The following is a 21,445-nucleotide window of genomic DNA, read 5'->3' as shown; positions in this document are numbered from 1 at the left end:
TCATGCAAGAACAAAGCATATTGAGATTCACTATCATTTTCCTGGGGGTTTTTGAAGACGTTGATCTTAGATATCTACATAGTGAGCCAAATAGCAGATAAGGGACTTTCCAACCCTAATGAGTTAGATCAAGTTTATGGGGGTCCAATAGGTAGATCTAGACTTAAGGGGGAGTGTTAGAAATGTGAGTGGATGAATGTGACTTCATGATCAAACATATGAAGTAATGGTATGGCTGTTCTCTCTCAGTTTCTACTTTGCAGATCATCTTTACCCATCATCAACTCAATTAGTGACATGCAATTTTCAATAGGAGAACAATGCATGTAGACACCCTCTTTTCACTATGTTATTCATTAGTTTAGTTGTGTACATACATCATATGTTTTTGTTTTTTAGCATCTAGTAACTATCAGTTTGTGAGGTCAATTTGCATGGTTTTATGGATAGCATGACCATCCTACAAAAAAGGATCAATTGATTGACATTATGTGGCATGACAAGATGTGTAAGGACATCATGATGGACACCCCCATTCAGAGGCCAACTCACCTCCACTATTCAAGTACTCCAACAACAATTTAGAGATGGAACGCCACCTAGTTGCTGAAATTCCCTTACTGCTCAGAGAGTGTTTCAGCTCATAAGTGCATCCAAACTGCTTAGTGTCTTCTACAGCAATTCTACAAGGCTTAAGACCTGCCTTGACCCATCACAATAAAGTTTTCAAGACACCTCAACAGTATAAACCCCCCAAAAGGCTTGTGACATGCACATCTACCATAATTGTAATCTTCGGTCGTAACCAAATCATCTAGGACACGGAGTACAGCCTGGTTTGCACTACTAAAAATACGTGCAAGTACTTGCGAAAGAAGAATAACACCTCTTTAACTTGAACCTATGCTCAGGCTGTGTTATCCCCAGAGCGAAAGGGCTACTCTTTAGCTGTGGAATATCAGTTCCAGTCAAATCCTCAGCCACGGCAGGGTCAGCACAATGCAAGTTCAAGATCGTAGGACAATCCCTGAAGTTGACTTCACAAAGGTAATAAAGCGCAATGTAACAATACCTCAAATGATCCTTGAAACCTTAACATACTCCCACACCCCTATATCATATGCGCATGGGCAGAGCGCGTACGTGTGCGTTTGTACGTGCTATGACATCCCCACGGACATCATCAGAACCCAAGAGTAGGGGCAAGTTCATGCATAGATTCAACCATCAAACTGAGTTTCAATCACTTCTCTTGAGGCCAACCACTTCACAAAAGCTCTAGAATTGTGTCTATTCACATTTTGCCTGCCCATCTGGCATCTAGACTTCATGAAAGATCAAGAAATATGCGTCTATATTACTCATTTGTCTGCTCCTCTGAGCTTAAGTAGAATTTTTAACACTACAAAGACAACAAGTAGATCAAAAAAGCCTGTGATTCACTCATGGCATAGAACCATTGCGCAAGAGTATCCTAGTCAATTCCAAACATTGACAAGTTTCTTGCTCTCTTCCTGCCTTATTTATGAGCGTATTCCATATCTCTGCATATTTATAAATTTGACACCCCCTCACATCATTTACAGTAGCTTGTCCGTCACACTTCAATGAGACCACATGACAGAGCCAAATTGTGGCTGGGGCAACCCATAATGCTGCCAAGGCTCAGAGCCAAAATTGATATTAGGATTGTTAGGTTGAGTGCATTCATTCACATTCAATGCACTATCTTCTTCCATTGCTTCAGGTTCCAATGCACTGTCAATTCTCATTTCATCATCTCTGCTAATGGCTTCAGATAACGCTTGAGAAGCCGCCATCTGATTTGCAGATGGGACGCTTAGGCCTGTTGCAGGTACCCATGGGACAACAGCAAACCTATTATTTGGAATTTCTTCCCGTGTAACTGCATCCGTCACCAAACCTGGTCCTGCAGAAGTGCTTGTTAGCACTCCAAGCTGTCGGAGGGTGTTTGATGCTGACAGCAACTCTGGCTCACCCAGCACACCCGACAAGAAAAATTTTGAGTCAGTCCTTATGATGCATGGTTTGGCCTGTAAACCCACCCCTAACAGAATCATCACGATGTCCATGACAATATAATGCATCATGTATTCATTTTCAAATGGTCTGACATGTTTATTTACTTTACATCCACCCCTTGTAGAATCATCCTGAAACCCATGACAACATAATGCATCATAAATCCATTTTCAAATTGTCGGGCATGTTCAGATTCTGTACCCTCACCCCCCTTATACAATCACAATGATACCCATAACATACTGTATCATAAATCCAGTATCGAATGGTCTGGCATGTTTAGCTATTATACACCCACTCCTTGCAGAATCATCATAATACCCATCACAACATCACCCACCGTATAATCATCCTGATACCCATCATAGCATAATGCATCATGTATCTATTTTTGAATGGTCTGGCATGTTGAAAAACATCATGATACCCACGACAACAGAAAGTAAAGAGTTGATCACAATACAGAAAGAATTTAAGTAGACAGTACGCACTTTCCTCTTTGACAATCACAATGAAGCAAGAATGAAAGTGCAGAATGTACTACCAACTGCATTACCTGCAGTAAAGATTCTCCTGTCCAAAAGTATTGAAGGAGCTCTTGGTATCGGCTTACTGATGAACAGCTCTGGATTGTCAGGCTTGTACAACACAATAGCTCTCTCATTTGTCGGAAAGGCTGAGGATAAGGTTGGCACCTCATCAGGCATATCTATCTCAAGAGGAGGAGCTGAGACATGACTGTCCTCTGATGTTTCCATGGTAGGGCATTTCTCAGACATGGCAGTCAAGCCAGTATCCTACACATGTAGAAGACAGATACAATTTCTATGCGCATGTTTACATCTTGATAAGGACCTCAAATAGGTATAAACAATCCTTACAGTATCCATTGCTTCAACATGATTGCAAACAAAACCAGTACCATGCACAAGCCCTCAATTAGTGTCACAAGTGCTGCCAAAGCTTCAGTGGTAAGGCATACAGCAAATTCTTTCAACGCGTTACTTTTACTTTGATTCAGTTGGAAGAGAAGGGGAAGAGAGAGAACGCACCGACATGGTACTGGGTGCCAATCACCCACTAAGGGTCCCCACCTTTCGATATATTTGCTTTGTTGCTGAAATTGAAATAAGTGCATTGAACAGGATCTAGCCTGACCTGAATTAGAAACTGACCAACATGTATGATCACCTTCTTCTCTGTTGAACTGAGTGCCAGCTGAACAGGAGGCAGGCTTTTCACACCCAAGCAGGTTCTATGCAGGAGCACGCTGTCTTCTAAGCTGTGGGGATCAAAGACTAATGCAAGGCTGAACAACAACGGGCTGAGCAGGCGAATGGCAAAACGCAGGCTCCTGGCTGTTGACTGGGCTGTTTGCATCACGATAACTTGCTGCTCCTATGATGAATTGATTGATAGATGCTGGATCTAATGATAGATGCTGAAGTGGGGCCAACTTATAGGGCATTTTCTTGCTCTTGAGTCTTTTGTCAAGTGGTCGTCCACCTACCCACATAGACATAGGCATATCTATAAAGAGTACACCACCAAGCTACGTTTCAGGATGGGCACTAAACATGTCGCGAGCCCTAGTCTAGGGACAAGTCATCAGTTGCCAGCCAGTCTAGGCCATAGGTGTGTCTGTCTGTGAGTTGTTTCATAAGAGTTATGACCCACTTGAATTATTCTTTCTACAATGTCTAGGCAACTTATTCGGCCAAGACTCAAGCACCCACACACACGCACTCACGCACACACGAGTAGTTGGTTGGGCTGAGATTAGGTCTAGAATTTATAGGGAAGTTTCTAAGCTGAATAACCAAGCTGCGAGTAACAGGAACATCCAAGGCATATGCGTTTTGGAGCATTCTGGAGGTGCAGACAGCTTATGGGCGGCTGCGTGTGCCCCAAAAGGGCGAATCCAGGGTCAGCCAGCCAATAGGGGAATACTGCTTGAAACAACGTAGTTTCATGCAAGCTATTCCTTAAGGCACAAGAGCAAATTTTTGAAAATTGTATGTGCATTAACTTCTCAATACATAAGTGAACAAGCAAGCATTCAGCAACGGCCTAAATTAGGGCATAAACATATACAGTGTTCATGCATGAATTTTAAATGAAATCTCAAACAAGCAGTTTCCTGCAGAAAGCCTTCCTTAGAGCACAACAAAACATTTTAAATTTCAACTTCTAAATGACATTGTTAGCAAACCAACATCATGCAGAAAGCCTCCGGTAGGACACCACCTGATAGTTTGATGAGCTTTAACTTCTCAAGCCAGTATGTTGCACAAAATATGAAGTGAAGAAGATTTTGAATCTCAATTGTTAAACCAGGTGAGGTAATATTTGGTGCACAAATTCCTCCATTTCAACTGCTATGGTATGTATTTAGTGCAGAAAATTACATGCGTCACTGCTAAGTATATTTGCGAAAACAGGTGCCTGTTTCCACTATTACGTTAGAGATTGATAAACAAGACTATGATATAAAGCAGAAATTTGTGCTTTTTAACTGTTAAGCTAAAGATTTCGTGCGTAAGGTTCTGAGATTTAAACCACTGAAGAAATGGATATTGCACAAAACCTTCCAAATTTCAATTTTCAACCGGTAAGATGTGAATGATGTGCAGCTTGATGCAGAAATGACAGAATTTCAACTCTAAAGCTTTGTATGTAGTGTATAAAGTTCTGTGTTTCAGCGGCATCTTCTGTAAACCATAACCCTAACAATTGAGCTATGAATCTTGAGCATGAAGATTTAGATTTTAGCAGCAACTTCTGACCCTAACCGAGCAGCAACTTCTACACGCTTATTGTTAAGGTATACGCACAAAATGCTGTTAAAACCCTAACCCTAACAGTTAAGTATGAAATTCCTTCTAGAGACATTAGCTTCAGCAGCAACTTCTGTACAAAAACCAAGTCCTCACCCGAACTTTGCTATGGATGTTTCTGCACAATGACTTCTGCACGAACCTAACCCTAATTGTAACAGCTTGGATGACTTACCATTCGCGGCTTTTTGGCATGGCAGGCGAGGTCCTCTGCGTGTTTACGCTTCGTCTTCATGGTCTCCATAGCTCGGTGCTGCTGTCCAACACGAAATTTCTCCAAGGTTTCTGAAATGTTCACTTTACTTTGGCCTAGACACATTTGTGGCTGTAGTATCCAGCAAAAATGAATTATTAAACAGCCAACATTTCAACCCAAAATAATGTTGACTATCTCAACACACCTGAACAAGTCTTTAAAACAATCTTAGGACAATTGGATTCTCTCCTTGGAAGCCTATACTCCTCGCCTCCATCTGGTAAAAAAATATTAAATCATAACAGTACATTGGTCACATTGTGAGCAAAGATGGTATAAGGATGGATCAAAAGAAGGTGGAATGAATCCTACAAATATCACACAATTGAGGGGATTCTTAGGTGTCATCCTTCTATAGGAGATTTATTAAGAAGTATGCTCACATTGTAGCTCCATTGTGGATAAGCTTAAGCGTGAAGATTTATTGTGGATAAGCTTAAGCTCCATTATGGGTAAGCTTAAGCGTGAAGATTTATTTTGGGATACTACAACCCATAAGAGCTTTGAAGAGTTGAAAATTATGCTTACTTCCACTCCTATCATGACATGCCTAGACTTTTCCAAGCCTTTTATTATTAGGGTAGATACATGTGGAATAGGCATTGGTGCTACGTTGTATCAAGATCATGGGGTAAAATTTTCATTTGAAAGAAGCCACAAACTTGATGATGACAAAGAGATGGAGATACATGATATGACCAAGAGATGATTGCTATCTTCTTGCATGCAGTAAAGAAGTGGCATCACTATCTCTATGGAAGCAAGTTCTTTATGAGAAGTGACCATAGGGTTCTTAAGTATTTCTTGTCTCAACCCAATCTCTCTCTTAAGCAAAGAAGGTGGTTGGCAACCCTTCAAAATTATGATTTTGAGATCACTTATACAAAGGGGAAGGACACCATGGTGGTCGATTCAATTTCAAGGATGTGGGCATATTCATTGGCAACCATCATGGAAGTTTATAAGGATTGGATTGTGGGTATCCAAGAAGAGTATATGCTAGATGATGAGGCATCACATATGGTATTAAAATTATAGCATGGTATGTGTGATGATTTGCCTCATTTTTTATTGCATAATAGGCTCTTATACTTCAAGAAGAGAGTTTATCTTATACCTCATTCAAAATTCAAGCAAAAAGTTTTGGTTGAGATGCATTCTTCTCTCATGGTAGGATATTTCGATCTCTTTAAGACCTATGATGCATTCTTTTCCCATGTTATGACATTCTTCTCTCATGGTGGGACATTTAGGTCTCTTTAAGACCTATGATGCATTCTTCTCCCAATGGCGGGACATTTGGGTCTCTTGAGGACCTATGATGCATTCTTCTCCCATGGCGGGACATTTGGGTCTCTTTAAGACCTATGATTAAGACCTATGATGCAATAAGAAAGAGGTTTCATAATAATATAACTTTTCCCATGTTATGACATTCTTCTCTCATGGTGGGACATTTAGGTCTCTTTAAGACCTATGATGCATTCTTCTCCCAATGGCGGGACATTTGGGTCTCTTGAGGACCTATGATGCATTCTTCTCCCGCGGGACATTTGGGTCTCTTTAAGACCTATGATTAAGACCTATGATGCAATAAGAAAGAGGTTTCATAATAATATAACTTTCGGCTCATCATAAGGTGGTGGTTTGGAGACGCAAACAAACTTATATATGAAATTCCAAAAAAACCTATTATGCAAAGGTTTCTTTACAAGAATGTGTGTGGTAAGAAAACATAATAGTGGAAGTAGGATCTTCATAATACGAAGCACTAAGTTGTAGAAAGAAGTAGAGAATAATTATTGCTTGCAAACTTTGGTTATAATTGATGGTTGTCTGCCTAACCATGTGCTCTAGATAAGGAGCTTTGATGACGGTCTAGAGACTCTAGATGGAGGATGTCTTGCTTAAAAGAGCGCTTGAACACAATAAACTCAATGATAACAAAGGCAAACATAATAAACTTGATGATAACAAATTGGTATATATATAATGCGCTCAGGGTCGACATGGATGCAGGTTGGCCATGTTAGCCAACAACAACTTGGTCCATAATGACCAACCGACCATATTATCTAATTAAGGCCATAATGCCCAGGGTCGGCATGGGATCCCCCAAAACTCAAGAACTTTGTGTTATCGAGCACCCATAAATATAGTCACATAGCCTACATGCATTATACTTGTTGGCAAAGTTCCAAGTCCACATAAACAGTGTCTAAAGTAGAAACTACTAGGCACAGTGAGTGCCCAAGTACTCACCACCATAATGGCTAATCTTTATATAATGGGCGCCTTACAAAATACAGCACATATATCACTCATAGTAACAACTTGAGGGTGAAGCATTGGGAGATCAAATGCTTTTCCAACATTGGGAGATCAACGTGAGGGTGAAGCATTGGGAGATCAAATTTTTTTCCAACACCCCCCCTTAATATCCACCATAGGTCAATCACCTCATTGGTCCAATGCCAATTCGATATGAAGATGGCACTCCAGTAAATATCTCCCAAGAGTCTTTAAGAAAATATCTGCATAATTCTTTTACATGGGAGGGGACAGTTATTAACCACTCCATAGGTTAACATGGTTTCTCTCACCTGACCTACCATATGAGAACGGACACTTATTTGTTGTAAGATGGCACTAGAACATATAAAGTGGCCTTACCATGTGCTTAATATCAAATAGGGAAACTTTATAGATTTTTAGTGTTCATAGTTGCTTAAGACTAGTAATAGAGGCTGGACCATTTTTTAAGTTTGATCGGCCTAGTGTGAAAACTAGGCCGATCAAACTTAAAATATCAAATAGGGAAAGTTTATAGACTTAGTGTGCATAGTTGCAGACTAGTAATAGAGGCCGGACCATTTTTAAGTTTGATCGGCCTAGTGTGAAAACTAGTCACTTAGATATAATTCATTTTTTGCAATAAGCAATACACAATAATTATCTTGCGAGAGTTTACTTATGAGCTCTCCTTCTTCCCTATTCTTGCTTGCATGCTATTGTGTTCTTACTTGCTTGATGGATGCCTGTTTGGATAGGTGCGACCCTCTTGTATTAGCTTCTTCTTTTCTCACCTTTTGTGAAAGTGAACCATCGCAAAGGACCATATCTTCTTCCCTCCATCTAAGCATTGAGAGCACTCTCTTCACCCATTTGTCAAAGGAGCATTCCAATGTGATAACAGAGTGAGGACACAATGAATGAGCTAGCGCATCCACATGGGAAGTTGTAATTGTGGCCGTAAGGCAAAACACAACGACACATGCTTCAACAAGGCTAAGGCAAGCTCTTAACTTGAACATATTTGGCACCACTACTACTAGGGATTAGCTTAAGGCTTAGGTCTATTTTTCTAAGCTATTCGGATCACCCAATATTTTTTGGTGTTAATTAGGAGGTCATATCCTAAAAAACATACAGTTTTAGATCATTAGATTTGTTTGTTTGTTGTGTTTGATTTCTCTTAGGATCACCCAATATTATCCGATGTTGATTAGGAGGTCACACCCCAAAAAACATAGCATTGAATGTGTTTGTTTGTTGTGTTTCATTTTGATTTGGAGTATATTTTGCATTAGGGCATTCTATTTCATCTATTGGTAGGTAAAACTATGGTTTTTTATGATTTACATGAAATTAGAGTCCAAGAGGCTTATATTTCATTGCTTTGATCCAAGAATTAGCTTAGGAATTGTTATTATGAGTGCAATCCACTCCAAGAATTAGCACTATATCATAGATACGTGAACCTACATACATCAGCCAAGAGACGTGAGTCTAGAGGCATGAATCTAGACACGTAAGCCTAGAGGGACATGAACCTGCATACGACGTGAGCCTAGACATGTGAATTGCATATGTGATCCTAGAGAGACATGAACCTGCATATGTGAACCTAGACATGTGAAATTTCATACGTGAGCCTCGACATGTGAACTTGCATACGTGAGCCTAGACATGTGAACTTGCATATGTGAAATTTCATACATGAGCCTAGACATGTGAGCTTGCATATATGAGCCAAGAGACATGAATTGCAAGCGTGAACCTAGACATGTGAGCTTGCATATATGAGCCAAGAGACATGAATTGCAAGCGTGAACCTAGACATGTGAGCCTAGAGATTTGAACCTCCATACGTGAGTCCAGATATGTGAGCCTAAAAACATGATCTAAAGACGTGAGCCTAGAGATTTGAACCTCCATACGTGAGTCCAGATATGTGAGCCTAAAAACATGATCTAAAGACGTGAACCTAGTCATGTGAGTATAGCAACAAAAAACATGATCTAAAGACGTGAACCTAGTCAAGTGAGTATAGCAATAAAAAAATAAAATTAAATTTACAATTCAAAAAAAAAAACTTGCCTAAAACCATTCTCAAACTTGATCTAAAAACACCAAGGACCTCATGCAAACTCAATGTGGACTAATTGTTGGGAAATGAAAATACAATCAATTTTAGCACATCAAACCGAACCTCCTCAAACACACCAAGTCTTCGATCTTAGTAAATGGCCAGCACTCAATAGAGTGCTCCCCCATTTAATAAGGCTAGACTCCTTGGGATCCACCTCCACTGAGCTTTGGGAAGAAATGAGCCAACAAAAAAAAAGATGTGAGTGGAGGAACAATCGAACACTTGGAAACAAGAGCCGTCCATGGTCCTTTGAACTTTAGACTCACCAATTGGCTAGTAAAAATCACCCTAAATTTGATAACAAAGGTGTGTAACTGCCCTATCTTTAGGCATAGCTCCAGTGAAGGAGCAAGAGCAGACCTTGAACCTCAAGGTTTTCTCCCATAATAAGTGGTCAAACCAGCCATAATGTTTTAAACATTTGGTGTCGATCGTGCACTAGGTTTATCCCAAGCAGACCGTGACCAACAAGTAGCCCCAAAAAACTATAGTCAATAAATGAGACATGTCTCTTTTGCCACCGCCGGGGATAAATATTCCACAATACACACCAATAGCAAGTGCACACAGTGCAAGCAAGAGTTCCGCTCTCCACAAGACCCCACTCTCCACCATAGGACCCCACTTTCCATAGGAGCCTTGCTCTCCACAAGATCCCAATATGGAAGTGTCTTTACCATAGAACTAAGTCACAGTTCTTCTCTCTATTTGGACTACGAGGAATAGGGAATGTGGGGAAGGGTAAAGAGCCAATGCTAGGGACTACCTCCTTAAAAAGGGACTACAAAGTTTGTGAGGCCATGGGATGGGTTGATGATCCCACCAGGATATGTTCATTTGGGCTTTTCCTTGAAGCTAGTGGTTTAGGTTTCTAAACCCACTTGAAAAGGCCAGCTACTGTGAGGTCTTGAGACACACTTTCATAGTGGGATTCTCGTCCAGTGGAGCTAGATGGAGCCCTATTGCATAGATATATAACTTCAAGCAAGAGAAGGGAGAAGCCATGTGGGATTACATTAGTAGAACCAAGTATCTCCACATGATATGTAGCTCTCGCAAAAGACTAGATGACTTATCGCTCATTGATTGATTTATGATCGATCTTAAGAGCAAGAGGCTTCATGACCATCTCTATAGGTCTAGGCACTACATCTTTGATGAATGCTAGCCCATGAGGCAATAGACCATAGACAACCTGCAAGGTACAAGGATGTAGAAGTCATCCACCCAAACCAAGAGATAGGGGATGCATCATCCAAAGCCTCATCATCATCCAAGTGTGCCCAACTAGCACCAACTAGAGTCCTAGTTAAGGACATGAGCATGGATGAATTGGTAGAGAATCTGCTTAATTGTTTAGGCCAGTAGTGGGCAAAGACAACCCCCATAAGGGTAACCTCAAAGCCAACCCTAGCCAGCACCTCAAGTAGGACACCCACATCTATTCCCATGAAGAGATATGGCTTGATGCATAATTTTCCGCACAAGAATCATACAAGAGTGTCCATTGTTGAGTCTTAGACAACAATAATTTTGTGCTCATTGCCAGTGTTGCCCCGTGAACCATGACATAGCTCATTGTTGTTGGTACCAAGGAAACCCATCAAGGTGGACTTTAGCGCCACGATAAATCACCATGATACATTCTCCCTCATGTGCTAAGGCAACCATTGGCCTTGCTAGCCCTACCAATCACTCCTCTCAGCAGCTCACAAGGTATAGTGCCTTTCAAGGCATGTATAGACCACCCCAATTTCCATATCCACCTACCGTACTATCACCCTAGCCAGTTTCTCCAAGAAGCACACCAATACAATGGTACTCAATGACCTTGCTCGTAGAAACAAAAACCTAGGAACAAGAGAGCTATGAGTCTTATGACCAACAAGACCCATATGAGTAGCAATAACAATATGATCCCTATGGGTGTCCTACCTAGGGTCTACCCAAGACTACACCTCTTTGTTCGAAGCCATGGTGCAACAAAGATCCAGATACCTCAACAATATGGTACAGATGCCACCAATGCAATGTTTCCAATGCAAAGGCCCACACTATATTGTGGAGTACCCTCACAAATACCTACACCAAATCCCCCAAATACCCCTAAGTGAGTGCTCTTGCACTTTGAATCCCGTTCCCAACCCCAATGCAATTCCTTTTACGAGATTTGGAGTGCTCCTCTGAATCTTGTGCTCGACCCTAATGTAATTCCTTATAAGCGCACATGATGTAAGTGTGGATTCTACCATGCTTACAAGGATTGCCTCAATAGATCACTTTCATGGTGATAAAAGCATCAGCCTCTGCTTCAATGAGCTTTAATATGTTAAGCATACAAGGAGGACCCATTCACACGGTCTCCCTTAATGCAATAACTAGTCTCTAAGCCAAGAGATAAGGGTGGCATCCAAGAGTATATCTAAGTCTACCAACAAGCAGAAAGCCTTCAACTTCAAAGCAAGCAGCTAAAGCGCTAGAGGTGAAACCCCCAAAAGCTGTAGTAGCCCTTAAAAAAGCCAATGAACTAAAACCACAAGGTTAGAATAAGAAGCCCTCAAAGAGTACACATAAATGCAATGCACAGTTATTTGCCAAGGGAAATAACATCGTGATCATCAAAAGTGGTTCAAATGAGAGCTTTGATGTTGCCTCCCTTGCAAAGATAATCAACGATCTCCCACTGAAGCCCACTCTTCCCAAAGAAAAGAAACCCATAGGCTATGAAAACTTTGATGAAACTCAATATAACTGCATATTCCTTGGAGGGATTCCTTGGAGGGTGTGGCATCCTGTAACTCCTGCTGCAATGCCTTATTTCTTTCAGCTAACTTCTTTGCCTCCTTTTCCCAGTGTTATGCTTTCCAAGTAGCATCCTTTAGTGCTTGTGCTAGGTTTTGATCTTCATTTTCTAATTGTTTTCCCTTTCCTGAAGCACTTGTTTTGGGGGACTCCTGGCCTACTGGCTGTTGCTGTTGTTGTTACTGTTGTGGCTACTGTTGTTGATATTGTGGCTTCCTATTTGTATCATCATCTTCCTCTAGGTCATGAATGACGTATTGTGGTTTGCAAGACATCTGTTCTTGAATCTCTATCAGGGCTTGCGCCTACTCCCAAGCCTTGCTAAGTCTGGCCTTTGCTGTTTTTATCACTGCTGCTTTGGCATCTAGTGAAAGGCATAGAACTTCTTCTTCTTCTTGGTTTTTCAGGGCTTGGGCTTCTAACTAGGCAATTGCCAACGCCGTTGTGCTGTCTAGCACTTCATCCTTTAGTCCTTGGATGGTTTTGACCCTGCTTTGGCATCTAGTGAAAGGCATAGAACTTCTTCTTCTTCTTGGTTTTTCAGGACTTGGGCTTCTAACTAGGCAATTGCCAACGCCGTTGTGCTGTCTAGCACTTCATCCTGTAGTCCTTGGATGGTTTTGACCTAGACCTTTGCTGGCTTTTTTGCTTTTGCTAATTCTGCTCAGAGCCCTTCCACCTACGCTTGGGGTAGGTGCCTTTCATTGAGGGCTCTGATCTTCCCCTCACTCAGCTGCTTTTGCTGTACTAGGGCCCTTTCCATTATGGCAATCTTTTTCTACATCTCCTCGTTTTGTTGTGCCATCATGTGTGATTTGCTTTCTAAATCTTTGGCTTTAGCTGTGGCATTTATTAGCATTCCATGTTGTTTATGGTTCAAGGCACACATCTGATTGATTGTGCTCCAAGCCTTCGTCTCATACTCCTCCATCGAAGAGAGAGCCTACGAGAGGATGTTCAGCCCTCTGTTTGTATGCAGTTGTTGGGCTAGGGAGTTCTACCTCCATCTTTTCGAGTAGCTTGATGAAGCTGTGGCTTGGGCCTTCCTGCACCTTCTGTGCCAGAGTCGCCACCCAAGGCCGCAATTTCATTGGTATGACAACTTCTGTTCTAATGGGAAGCTTCCCCTTTTGAGCTGCTTCTTCTCTCTTTTTCTATTGTTCTCCTTCTCTCATCTTCTTCCTCCTTCTTTCTCTTTTCTTCTTCCTCCTTTTTCTTTTCCTCTTCTTCAATCTTCTTCTTCTTCTTTTTAGCAGCTTCCTGCTTCTATCTCTTCTCCACCAGCTCCCTTTTTCTTCTTCGTATGCTTTCTATTTCTTGACCTCTTCCGAGTCAGGGAGCATCTCTTCATCTATTCTATGTTTTCTCTTCTTGGTGGATTTCTAGGTAATCTTCTGCCATTCTTCCTCATCATCTATGTCATCCTCAAACAAACTGAAAGTCACCTTGGCAGCTTTCGAGGATCCTCCGGCTTCCTTATGTTGCTGCTTGACATAGACATCTTCTGTTGGCGATCCACCGACATGGTAGCTTGAGCAATCGCCCTTAGGTGCGCATGTACTACTATTGGCCATTTCTCCTTAGCCTAGGTGGATGCCCTCTTTACCAGATTTTGCTTGTAAATGGCTGCCCATTTTATTTTTTCTCCTACTTCTGCTACTTTGAGCAATGTGTAGTTTTTATTGGAGATATCCTATGTCTTTCCCATTAACATGATGTTATATAGGAAAAAGATGCATTGTTCCCGCTGGGTTTCATCTGCCATGTCCTTTACTTGGTGCATGTTTCCAATTTTTAGAATTTCTGCTTCAAGTTTGTGTCCATTGCTTGATCCATTGATAGTCCCAGCGCATGATGCATTGCAAGCTTTGAAACTTTTATGGGCTCCTTCCCCTCTATGTGTACTATGTTGGTCTCCAAAATTTGATTTATCAACTTTCCCCCATCCTTGGGGTCCTACAGCTCCTCCCACTGGTGCTCCAATAGTTTTTCAAACCCACACTTCTTTGCCCACTCCTAATGTTCTTTCTTCCTTATGTTAGGGATTACCATGGGCATGGGCATGAGGAGGCTTTTCTCAGGCCTTTTGTCTAGCCTCAGAGACTTGTTGATCTTCGGCATGGCGCTGTCTTCTGAGAAAGTGCTGCAGATGGGTGAGAGACTTGTGAGCAAGAGGGCAGATTGTGAATGAGCATGTTTAGACTCCTTGTGTTCTTTTTTGCGACGTTTTCTTTTTTTCGCTTCCTTTTTGGGGTGTTGTCGTTTTCGTCTTCCCAATTTTCGAGGCGATGTGACCCTTGATTTATATCATGCCCACCGATTCGGCTTAATGGTATTAAAGCATTCTTGTTGTCTCCCCGTCTTACCGCTACGATTGGAGTTTTAACAGTGTTGTGACACTTTTCCTTCATGCAGTTGCTTATGCCGACCTCGTGACCTTTTGAGTTGTTGACATGGATTGGGCTAATGCACACTTGGTCACTTGCTTTTTTACTATCCTAGCTTTGATTGGTTGCAGAAATCTGAGCCTTTGATCTTTTTCATTTCTTGCATCAACTACTTTATCTACAATATCAATTCTCCGGGGCTTACTTGTGCTTTCCTGATTTTCTTCTTTTTGTCTTTCTTTTTCTTAACTGCCATTAGAGTGTCCTACAAGGAGTCACTTGAATTGTCCTCTTCAGTGGTGAAACTCTTGCTGGGCTTCCTCTTGTGTCTCCTTTCTGGACTTCTTTTTTCTATCATTTTGACTAGCTCAACTAGTCCCTCGAACTTCTCTTCAGTCTTCACTTGCTTTGTGGTGACTGTTGCGTGGATGTCCGGCTTAAGCCCTTGGACAAACCAATCAGCAACAATTTGCACTGAGGGTCGGGTTTGTTCTGCTACTCTCTACCTCAAGCTTAGCAGCTTTATTACATAAGCTTCCACATCCATATCCTCCTGTCGGAGCTCTCTCATTTGATCACACAGAGTTGAGTTGCAAATTCTATCTTGCAGAATCTTCCCAGAAAAGCAATCATGACCTCTTCATAGGTCTGGAAATGGTTGTCTTGATATCTTGACACCCACTCAGTGGCTCTATCTTTGAAGGTATTTATGAAAGCCTCTCTATGGATTTCACTCAACTCTGGCTCTTCCACATCTTGAGGTCTGGCCACTTTCTAGTATTGCTTAAACCTCCCCACATGTAGATCTACATCTTCCCCTATATCTCTTGAGAACACCGAGAACTTTTTGGCTAATGACGCCATGGATCCCTTGAACCTTTTTTGGGGGTTTTGTTGTGGCTGTTCTTCCTAGTTTTGTTGCTCCACCCTTTTTGGGCTTTCCAGACCTAGACTTTGCGCGGCTTATTGCTCTTGGCACTCCTTTTCTTGGACAAAATTATGCTTGAATTCTAACACTTCCTCTTCCTCGTGTGGGGTTGCAAAAGTTTTCGCACACTGACTTCTTGATTATGACGGTGCAAGGCACTCAAAGCTCTGCGAGCTTCCTAGAGGGTCTCTTGGAAGGCATTACTTTTCACCATCCTTAGATCATAAACATGCAGAAAGCATGCCTCAATCTGGTTGGGTTGTGTGGTGAAAGACTCTCCGCATATTGACTTTTTCGGAAAGTTCCTTCCATGCTATGGTTTCTTTGCAGACTTGTTTTAAGTGGACCCACACTTTCCTTTGCCTAAAGGTGCAGAATGCTACTCAGCGAAGGTTTTCTTAGTAGACTGTTTGTTGTTCCCCAGCAAGATCGCCAGGTGTTTCTCATTGATTCCCTCTCATTGAAATGGCAAGACAGCAATTTGGGGTGACAGACCAGTCAGGTAATGCTGTGGGAGACGTGCAGTCACCCACCAGAGTTTCCGGGTATGAATACCAACTCTATCTGAGTGCCTATCACTCTTTCTGTCTATCACCATATCTCCCTTGTGTGTCTATCTGTAGTGATCAGTTGCCCTTTTACGCTGAGACTTCTTGTTCTTTGGCAACAGCTCTTTGGTGGGGTTACAGTTCGCCACCTCCACACATGCGATACCGAACTGGTGCTCACAACGTGTGGAGTGGGTTGCCTGCACCTTATGCCACCATTGAGCTAATGGGAACAACAGAGGCCATAAACGAAGCCTTTGCCTCTGGATCCAATCCAACCAAACCCTACATTGCTAGTTGCAAGGAGGGAGGTCTCGGTGGTGTAAGATTCCTCCCTCCAGCTTTTGAGGTATGCAGGTGTAAGAACCTCCCCTTCTGATCTTATAATTATTCCCCTCTCTGAAATAAAAGAAAGATCCTATTTTACCCTGTTTTGGCCTGGAGACAGAAAATGTCTAGAGGGAGATAATTCAAAATTGAGATATTTTTGGATATAAAAATCCTCCTAGTGTCTAAAATGGTTTCCCTTGAAACAGAAATTCAAAAAGAACTTTCCAATGTGCAATTGGAATTAATTGAAAATAGGTATAAAGGACCTTAGCCTAAGGGTCTAGAATTTTAAAATTTTTTGGATTATGGTCCAATTAAGGTTCCTATGGACCAATAAGATTAATCCAAATGTAGGGAGGAGATAAATTGAAGAATAAAAGAAAAACCCCCCAAAAATGAGTAAATGCTCACATAAGATGAAGAGTGGACTAAGGACCAAAGAAAAGAATTAAAAAACTGAATTTTGACAACCTCAGTGTGGGGATCTCCCACCCTCATGAAGTAGGCACCTTTTTCTCATCATTACCCCCAAATTTTAATCAATAAAATGAGATATTTTCATCTCTCCTCTCTCCTATTTCAAAACTAGATCCAAAAAGTAAGCTGAACTGACCCAAAAATGGTCAAAATTTGACCAAACTGATTTGGAAAATTCTAGAATCAGTTTGCTTGGTTAGAGGCTCACTTTTTCCTATAAATAGAAGCCTCCCCCTTTGTAAAAGTTACTCTACTCCTGTCTTGAGCCATCTACATTGAATTTTTTTAATAATTCATTTGTTTTTGGCTTAATCCTCTCCAAAGTGAATTGGTGGCCACTATTCCTTCAAACAATAGTAGAACCCTCAATCACTCAAGCTAAAGGAGAGCTTACAAGCTCCATGTAAGCTAATTTTCTTACTTTGTTTACGAATTTTAATGAAAAATCTATGGTTTTCTTGATTTTTTATGTTTTGCAAATGATTGAATTAAATTCAAATGCTATGCCTTTAATGAAAAGGCCACCCCCTTCTCTTCTTTACATTCCAACCTTTCTTAATCCTAGAAAGATTAACTAAGTGATTAATTAAACTCTTCTTATTGTTTACTCTCTTGAATTTAGAAAATTGTGTAGATTAGAATTCTATAATTCTAAAGTGGGTTAGTTAATTAAGGGAAGAAAGATAAAAATGAGAAATGGTCAGCCATACAAAGGAGGTTATGGAAAAAAAATTTAGAATTTTGTGAAAAAGAAAGTTTATTTTTATGTTATTCCAAAAGAGTAATTCCCACCATTTTTGCATCTAAAAGAAATATTCTAATTACTCCATGTAAATATTCACCTATGAATGTGCATGGATATCACTGATATTAATTATTAAATTTGATTCTATGCATAGAAAGATGCATAATGGAATTTTTTTAATTACAAAAGTGATATTCTTATTAAATTTGATTTCTATGCATAAAAAGATGCATAATGAAAATTTTTTAATTACAAAGTGTTATTCTTATTAAATTGGATTTCTATGCATAGAAAGATGCATAATGTGAGATCCCTGTCCCCCACCGCGCACGAATTCAAGGGTGCTAGCAGCGGAAGTAGCACTTCTTGTGCGGGGCAGGGTCCCACACTCGGGGCCTTGCCCACGGATATCCGGACAAGACACTAATCCATCAGTTCTTCCAAAACCGAACCCGGAAAAACTTTCCTTGCCCGGAAAGCATGGGCAATTCCTCCATGATAACTTTTCTCTAACGTAGTCAAAAGCCTTAACTAACTGAACTGATCTGACTGAACCCGTAAGTCCCATAGTCAGATCAGGGAAAAGATTGCACTTGGATCATAGAGACCAACGCTTTTTTTCTCATTGAGAGGCACAGCCGTTGATTCTTTTCCATAGAAAAATTTTTGTCTGGGATTTACTTCATCTATCGTACCAACAGAAATTTAGTCTCATTTTAGGGATCCATCAGTCCAGCCTAACCCCATCTAGTCCCGTGGGTTAGCCAACCGCCCCAACCACTGTAGTGATGGGATCCAATTAAGAATTTGGTTAGGTTTGTCCCGAGTACTAGGGAAAAGAGTTCCCAGGTCCCCTAGTCGGATATTCATGCAAACTTAAAACTAGTCACACCACTTACACACCCAATATGAATTTGCCTTTTTCTCATAATCATCTATCTTTAAAAACAATCATTTAACGAAACCATTGAGTCACTGATCATAATCCTCAAAATCTCGGGTTAAATCCTTATTTCCAATCATTCCTGCATCGATGTACCTATGGCATCATTGGCAACCAGAACGCTCGCCACCTGTCCACTCAGGGGCCTTTTTGATAGTTCCTAGCTCATAGTAACTGGCAATATATTCACATATCAAAATGGAATTTCCGTTGAAGATCAGCAAGATCAACCAACGGATCCATATAAAAGAGCCATGGACTCATCCGTTTTGAGGACCAGCAAAGTCAATCAACCAGATCCATGCCCGAATTCAGAAAACAACTCTTACTCCTTGTTCCAATATCTTCCATGACACGCATGTGTGGGTATCGTCGGCGGGTGACCCAGAGCCCGAGCACCGTATGGTCAGCACCCTCTAGGATCCTTTGCAGGTGACCTAGCGCTTCACTCATAGGCCGCTTCTTGGTCCCTCATCCATTGTACCGGAAGCTCACCATTTTAATCGAACCGAGACTGGTTAAGACCTCGACCGTGGACCTTGCTACATGCTACGCAAGATGTCCTCCGTTAACTCTCCGTCAACTGTTGCAACTTTATCAGGCTAGGTCTCCACGACCTCATTCATAAGAAACTCTCGTCTTTCCACATCAATCTACATTACTTAATCCACATTCATTTCATATGCATTCCCATTCTCATCCAATCACATCATTTTCCATCTCAACACTTCTTTCCTCAATTAACCTCATCAGATCTCATCCACTCGCATTTACGCATACATCTCATCACATCACATTCATTAACATCTATCCAGTTTACATCGCATCTTATCACATCCATTTCACATTACATCTCATTCATTCACATCACATCATATCCATTCTCATCCTGATTCACATGCCATCACATTCATTTACATCCCTTATCATTCATTCACATCCCGATTCACAGGCTATCATATTCATTCAAAAACCTTATCATTCATTCACATCCTGATTCACATGCTATCACATTCATTCACATCCCTTATCATTCATTCACATGCTATCACATTCATTCACATCCTAATTCACATGCTATCACATTCATTCACATCCCATATCATTCATATCTATCCAATTTACATCACATCTCATCGCCTCTATTCTCGTTCATATCCATCACATTCACATCCACATATATTCTTCCACGTACATCCACATCCATACTTATCACATACACATCCGCATCTATCCTTTCACATACATCCACATCTATCCTTTCACATACATACATCCACATCCATTCTTCACATACATCCACATCCATACTTATCACAAAAACATCCACATCTATCCTTTCACATACATCCATATCCATCCTTTCACATACATACATCCACATCCATTCTTTCACATACATCCACATCCATTCTTTACATACATCCACATCCATTCTTTCACATACATCCACATTCATCCCATATCATTCATTTACATCTTGATTCACATGACATCTCATCACATCTATTCACATCACATCCATCCATTCATTCACATTTATCTGATTCACATCGCATCCATCCATGATTCACATCGCATCCATCCATCCATTCATTCACATTTATCTGATTCACATCACATCCATCCATCCATTCTCATTTATTCGATTCACATCCCATCTACCCATCCATTCATTCTTTTATAAAAATCAACTTCAGTAACACTTTTATAAAAATCCTTTTATACATCTATTTTGCATAAATTCAATTTTAAGAAAAATAACACTTTCAAAATAAAAATAAATCCTTTATGCATCTTTCTATGCATAAAATCAATTTTAATGAAAATAACACTTTTTGAAATAAAAATAAATTCCTTTATGCATCTTTCCATGCATAAAATAAAATTTAATGAGAATAACTCTTTTGAAATAAAAATAAATTCCTTTATGCATCTTTCTATGCAAAAAATCAAAATTAATGAGAATAACTCTTTTGAAATAAAAATAAATTTCTTTATGAATCTTTTTATGCATAAAATCAAAATTAATGAGAATAACTCTTTTGAAATAAAAATAAATTTCTTTATGTATCTTTCTATGCATAAAATCAAAATTAAATGAAAACAACACTTTTATAATAAAAAGAATTTCCAATATGCATCTTTCTATGCATAGAAATTAATTCTAATGAAAATAACGCTTTTACAATAAAAATATTTTCAATATGCATCTTTCTATGCATAGAAATTAATTCTAATGAAAATAACGCTTTTACAATAAAAATATTTCCAATATGCATCTTTCTATGCATAGAATGAAAATAACACTTTTAGAATACACAAACGGAGGGGATTACTCTTTTTGAATAACATAAAGATAAAACTTATTTCCACAAAATTTAAAAAAATTTTACCATAACCTCCTTTGTATGGCTGACAATTTTTTAATTTTTACACTCTAAGTCTACTTAGAATTTACCCCAAGATGAATTTAGCACTCTAATTTAATCAATTTCCTTTTTTTAAAGAGAAAACAATATGAAAAGTTTAACTCTATTTATTTGATTACACATCTTGGATAAAGAAGGGCTGAATTCAATGAAGAGAAGGGGGAAGCCTTTCCATCAAGGCATAACATCCAATTTCAATTTAAAAGAAGCAAGAAATCATAAAACCATAGAATAGAAATTAGAAAAAAGTAGAATTTCTAACTTACATGGAGTTTTGTGAGCTAT

At 40.1% G+C, this 21,445-nt stretch overlaps 1 protein-coding gene across 1 annotated transcript; it reads right to left on the bottom strand.

The window, feature by feature from the left end:
- Positions 1-1,334: 1,334 nt before the first annotated feature.
- LOC147626399 (uncharacterized) lies at positions 1,335-5,219 on the bottom strand. Its single transcript, XM_086816506.1, has 3 exons — positions 5,056-5,219; positions 2,600-2,840; positions 1,335-1,990 (listed from the first exon to the last, which is right to left on the bottom strand). The coding sequence occupies exons 1-3, from the start codon at positions 5,197-5,199 to the stop codon at positions 1,605-1,607; spliced, it is 771 nt and encodes a 256-aa protein (XP_086672632.1). The 5' UTR covers positions 5,200-5,219; the 3' UTR covers positions 1,335-1,604.
- Between the last annotated feature and the right edge of the window lie 16,226 nt (positions 5,220-21,445).

Source organism: Cibotium barometz, chromosome 22, assembly GCF_041138505.1.
Source record: "Cibotium barometz isolate CiBa-2024 chromosome 22, ASM4113850v1, whole genome shotgun sequence".
Classification (NCBI taxonomy): domain Eukaryota; kingdom Viridiplantae; phylum Streptophyta; class Polypodiopsida; order Cyatheales; family Cibotiaceae; genus Cibotium; species Cibotium barometz.
This window is presented reverse-complemented; position numbering and strand designations above follow the sequence as displayed.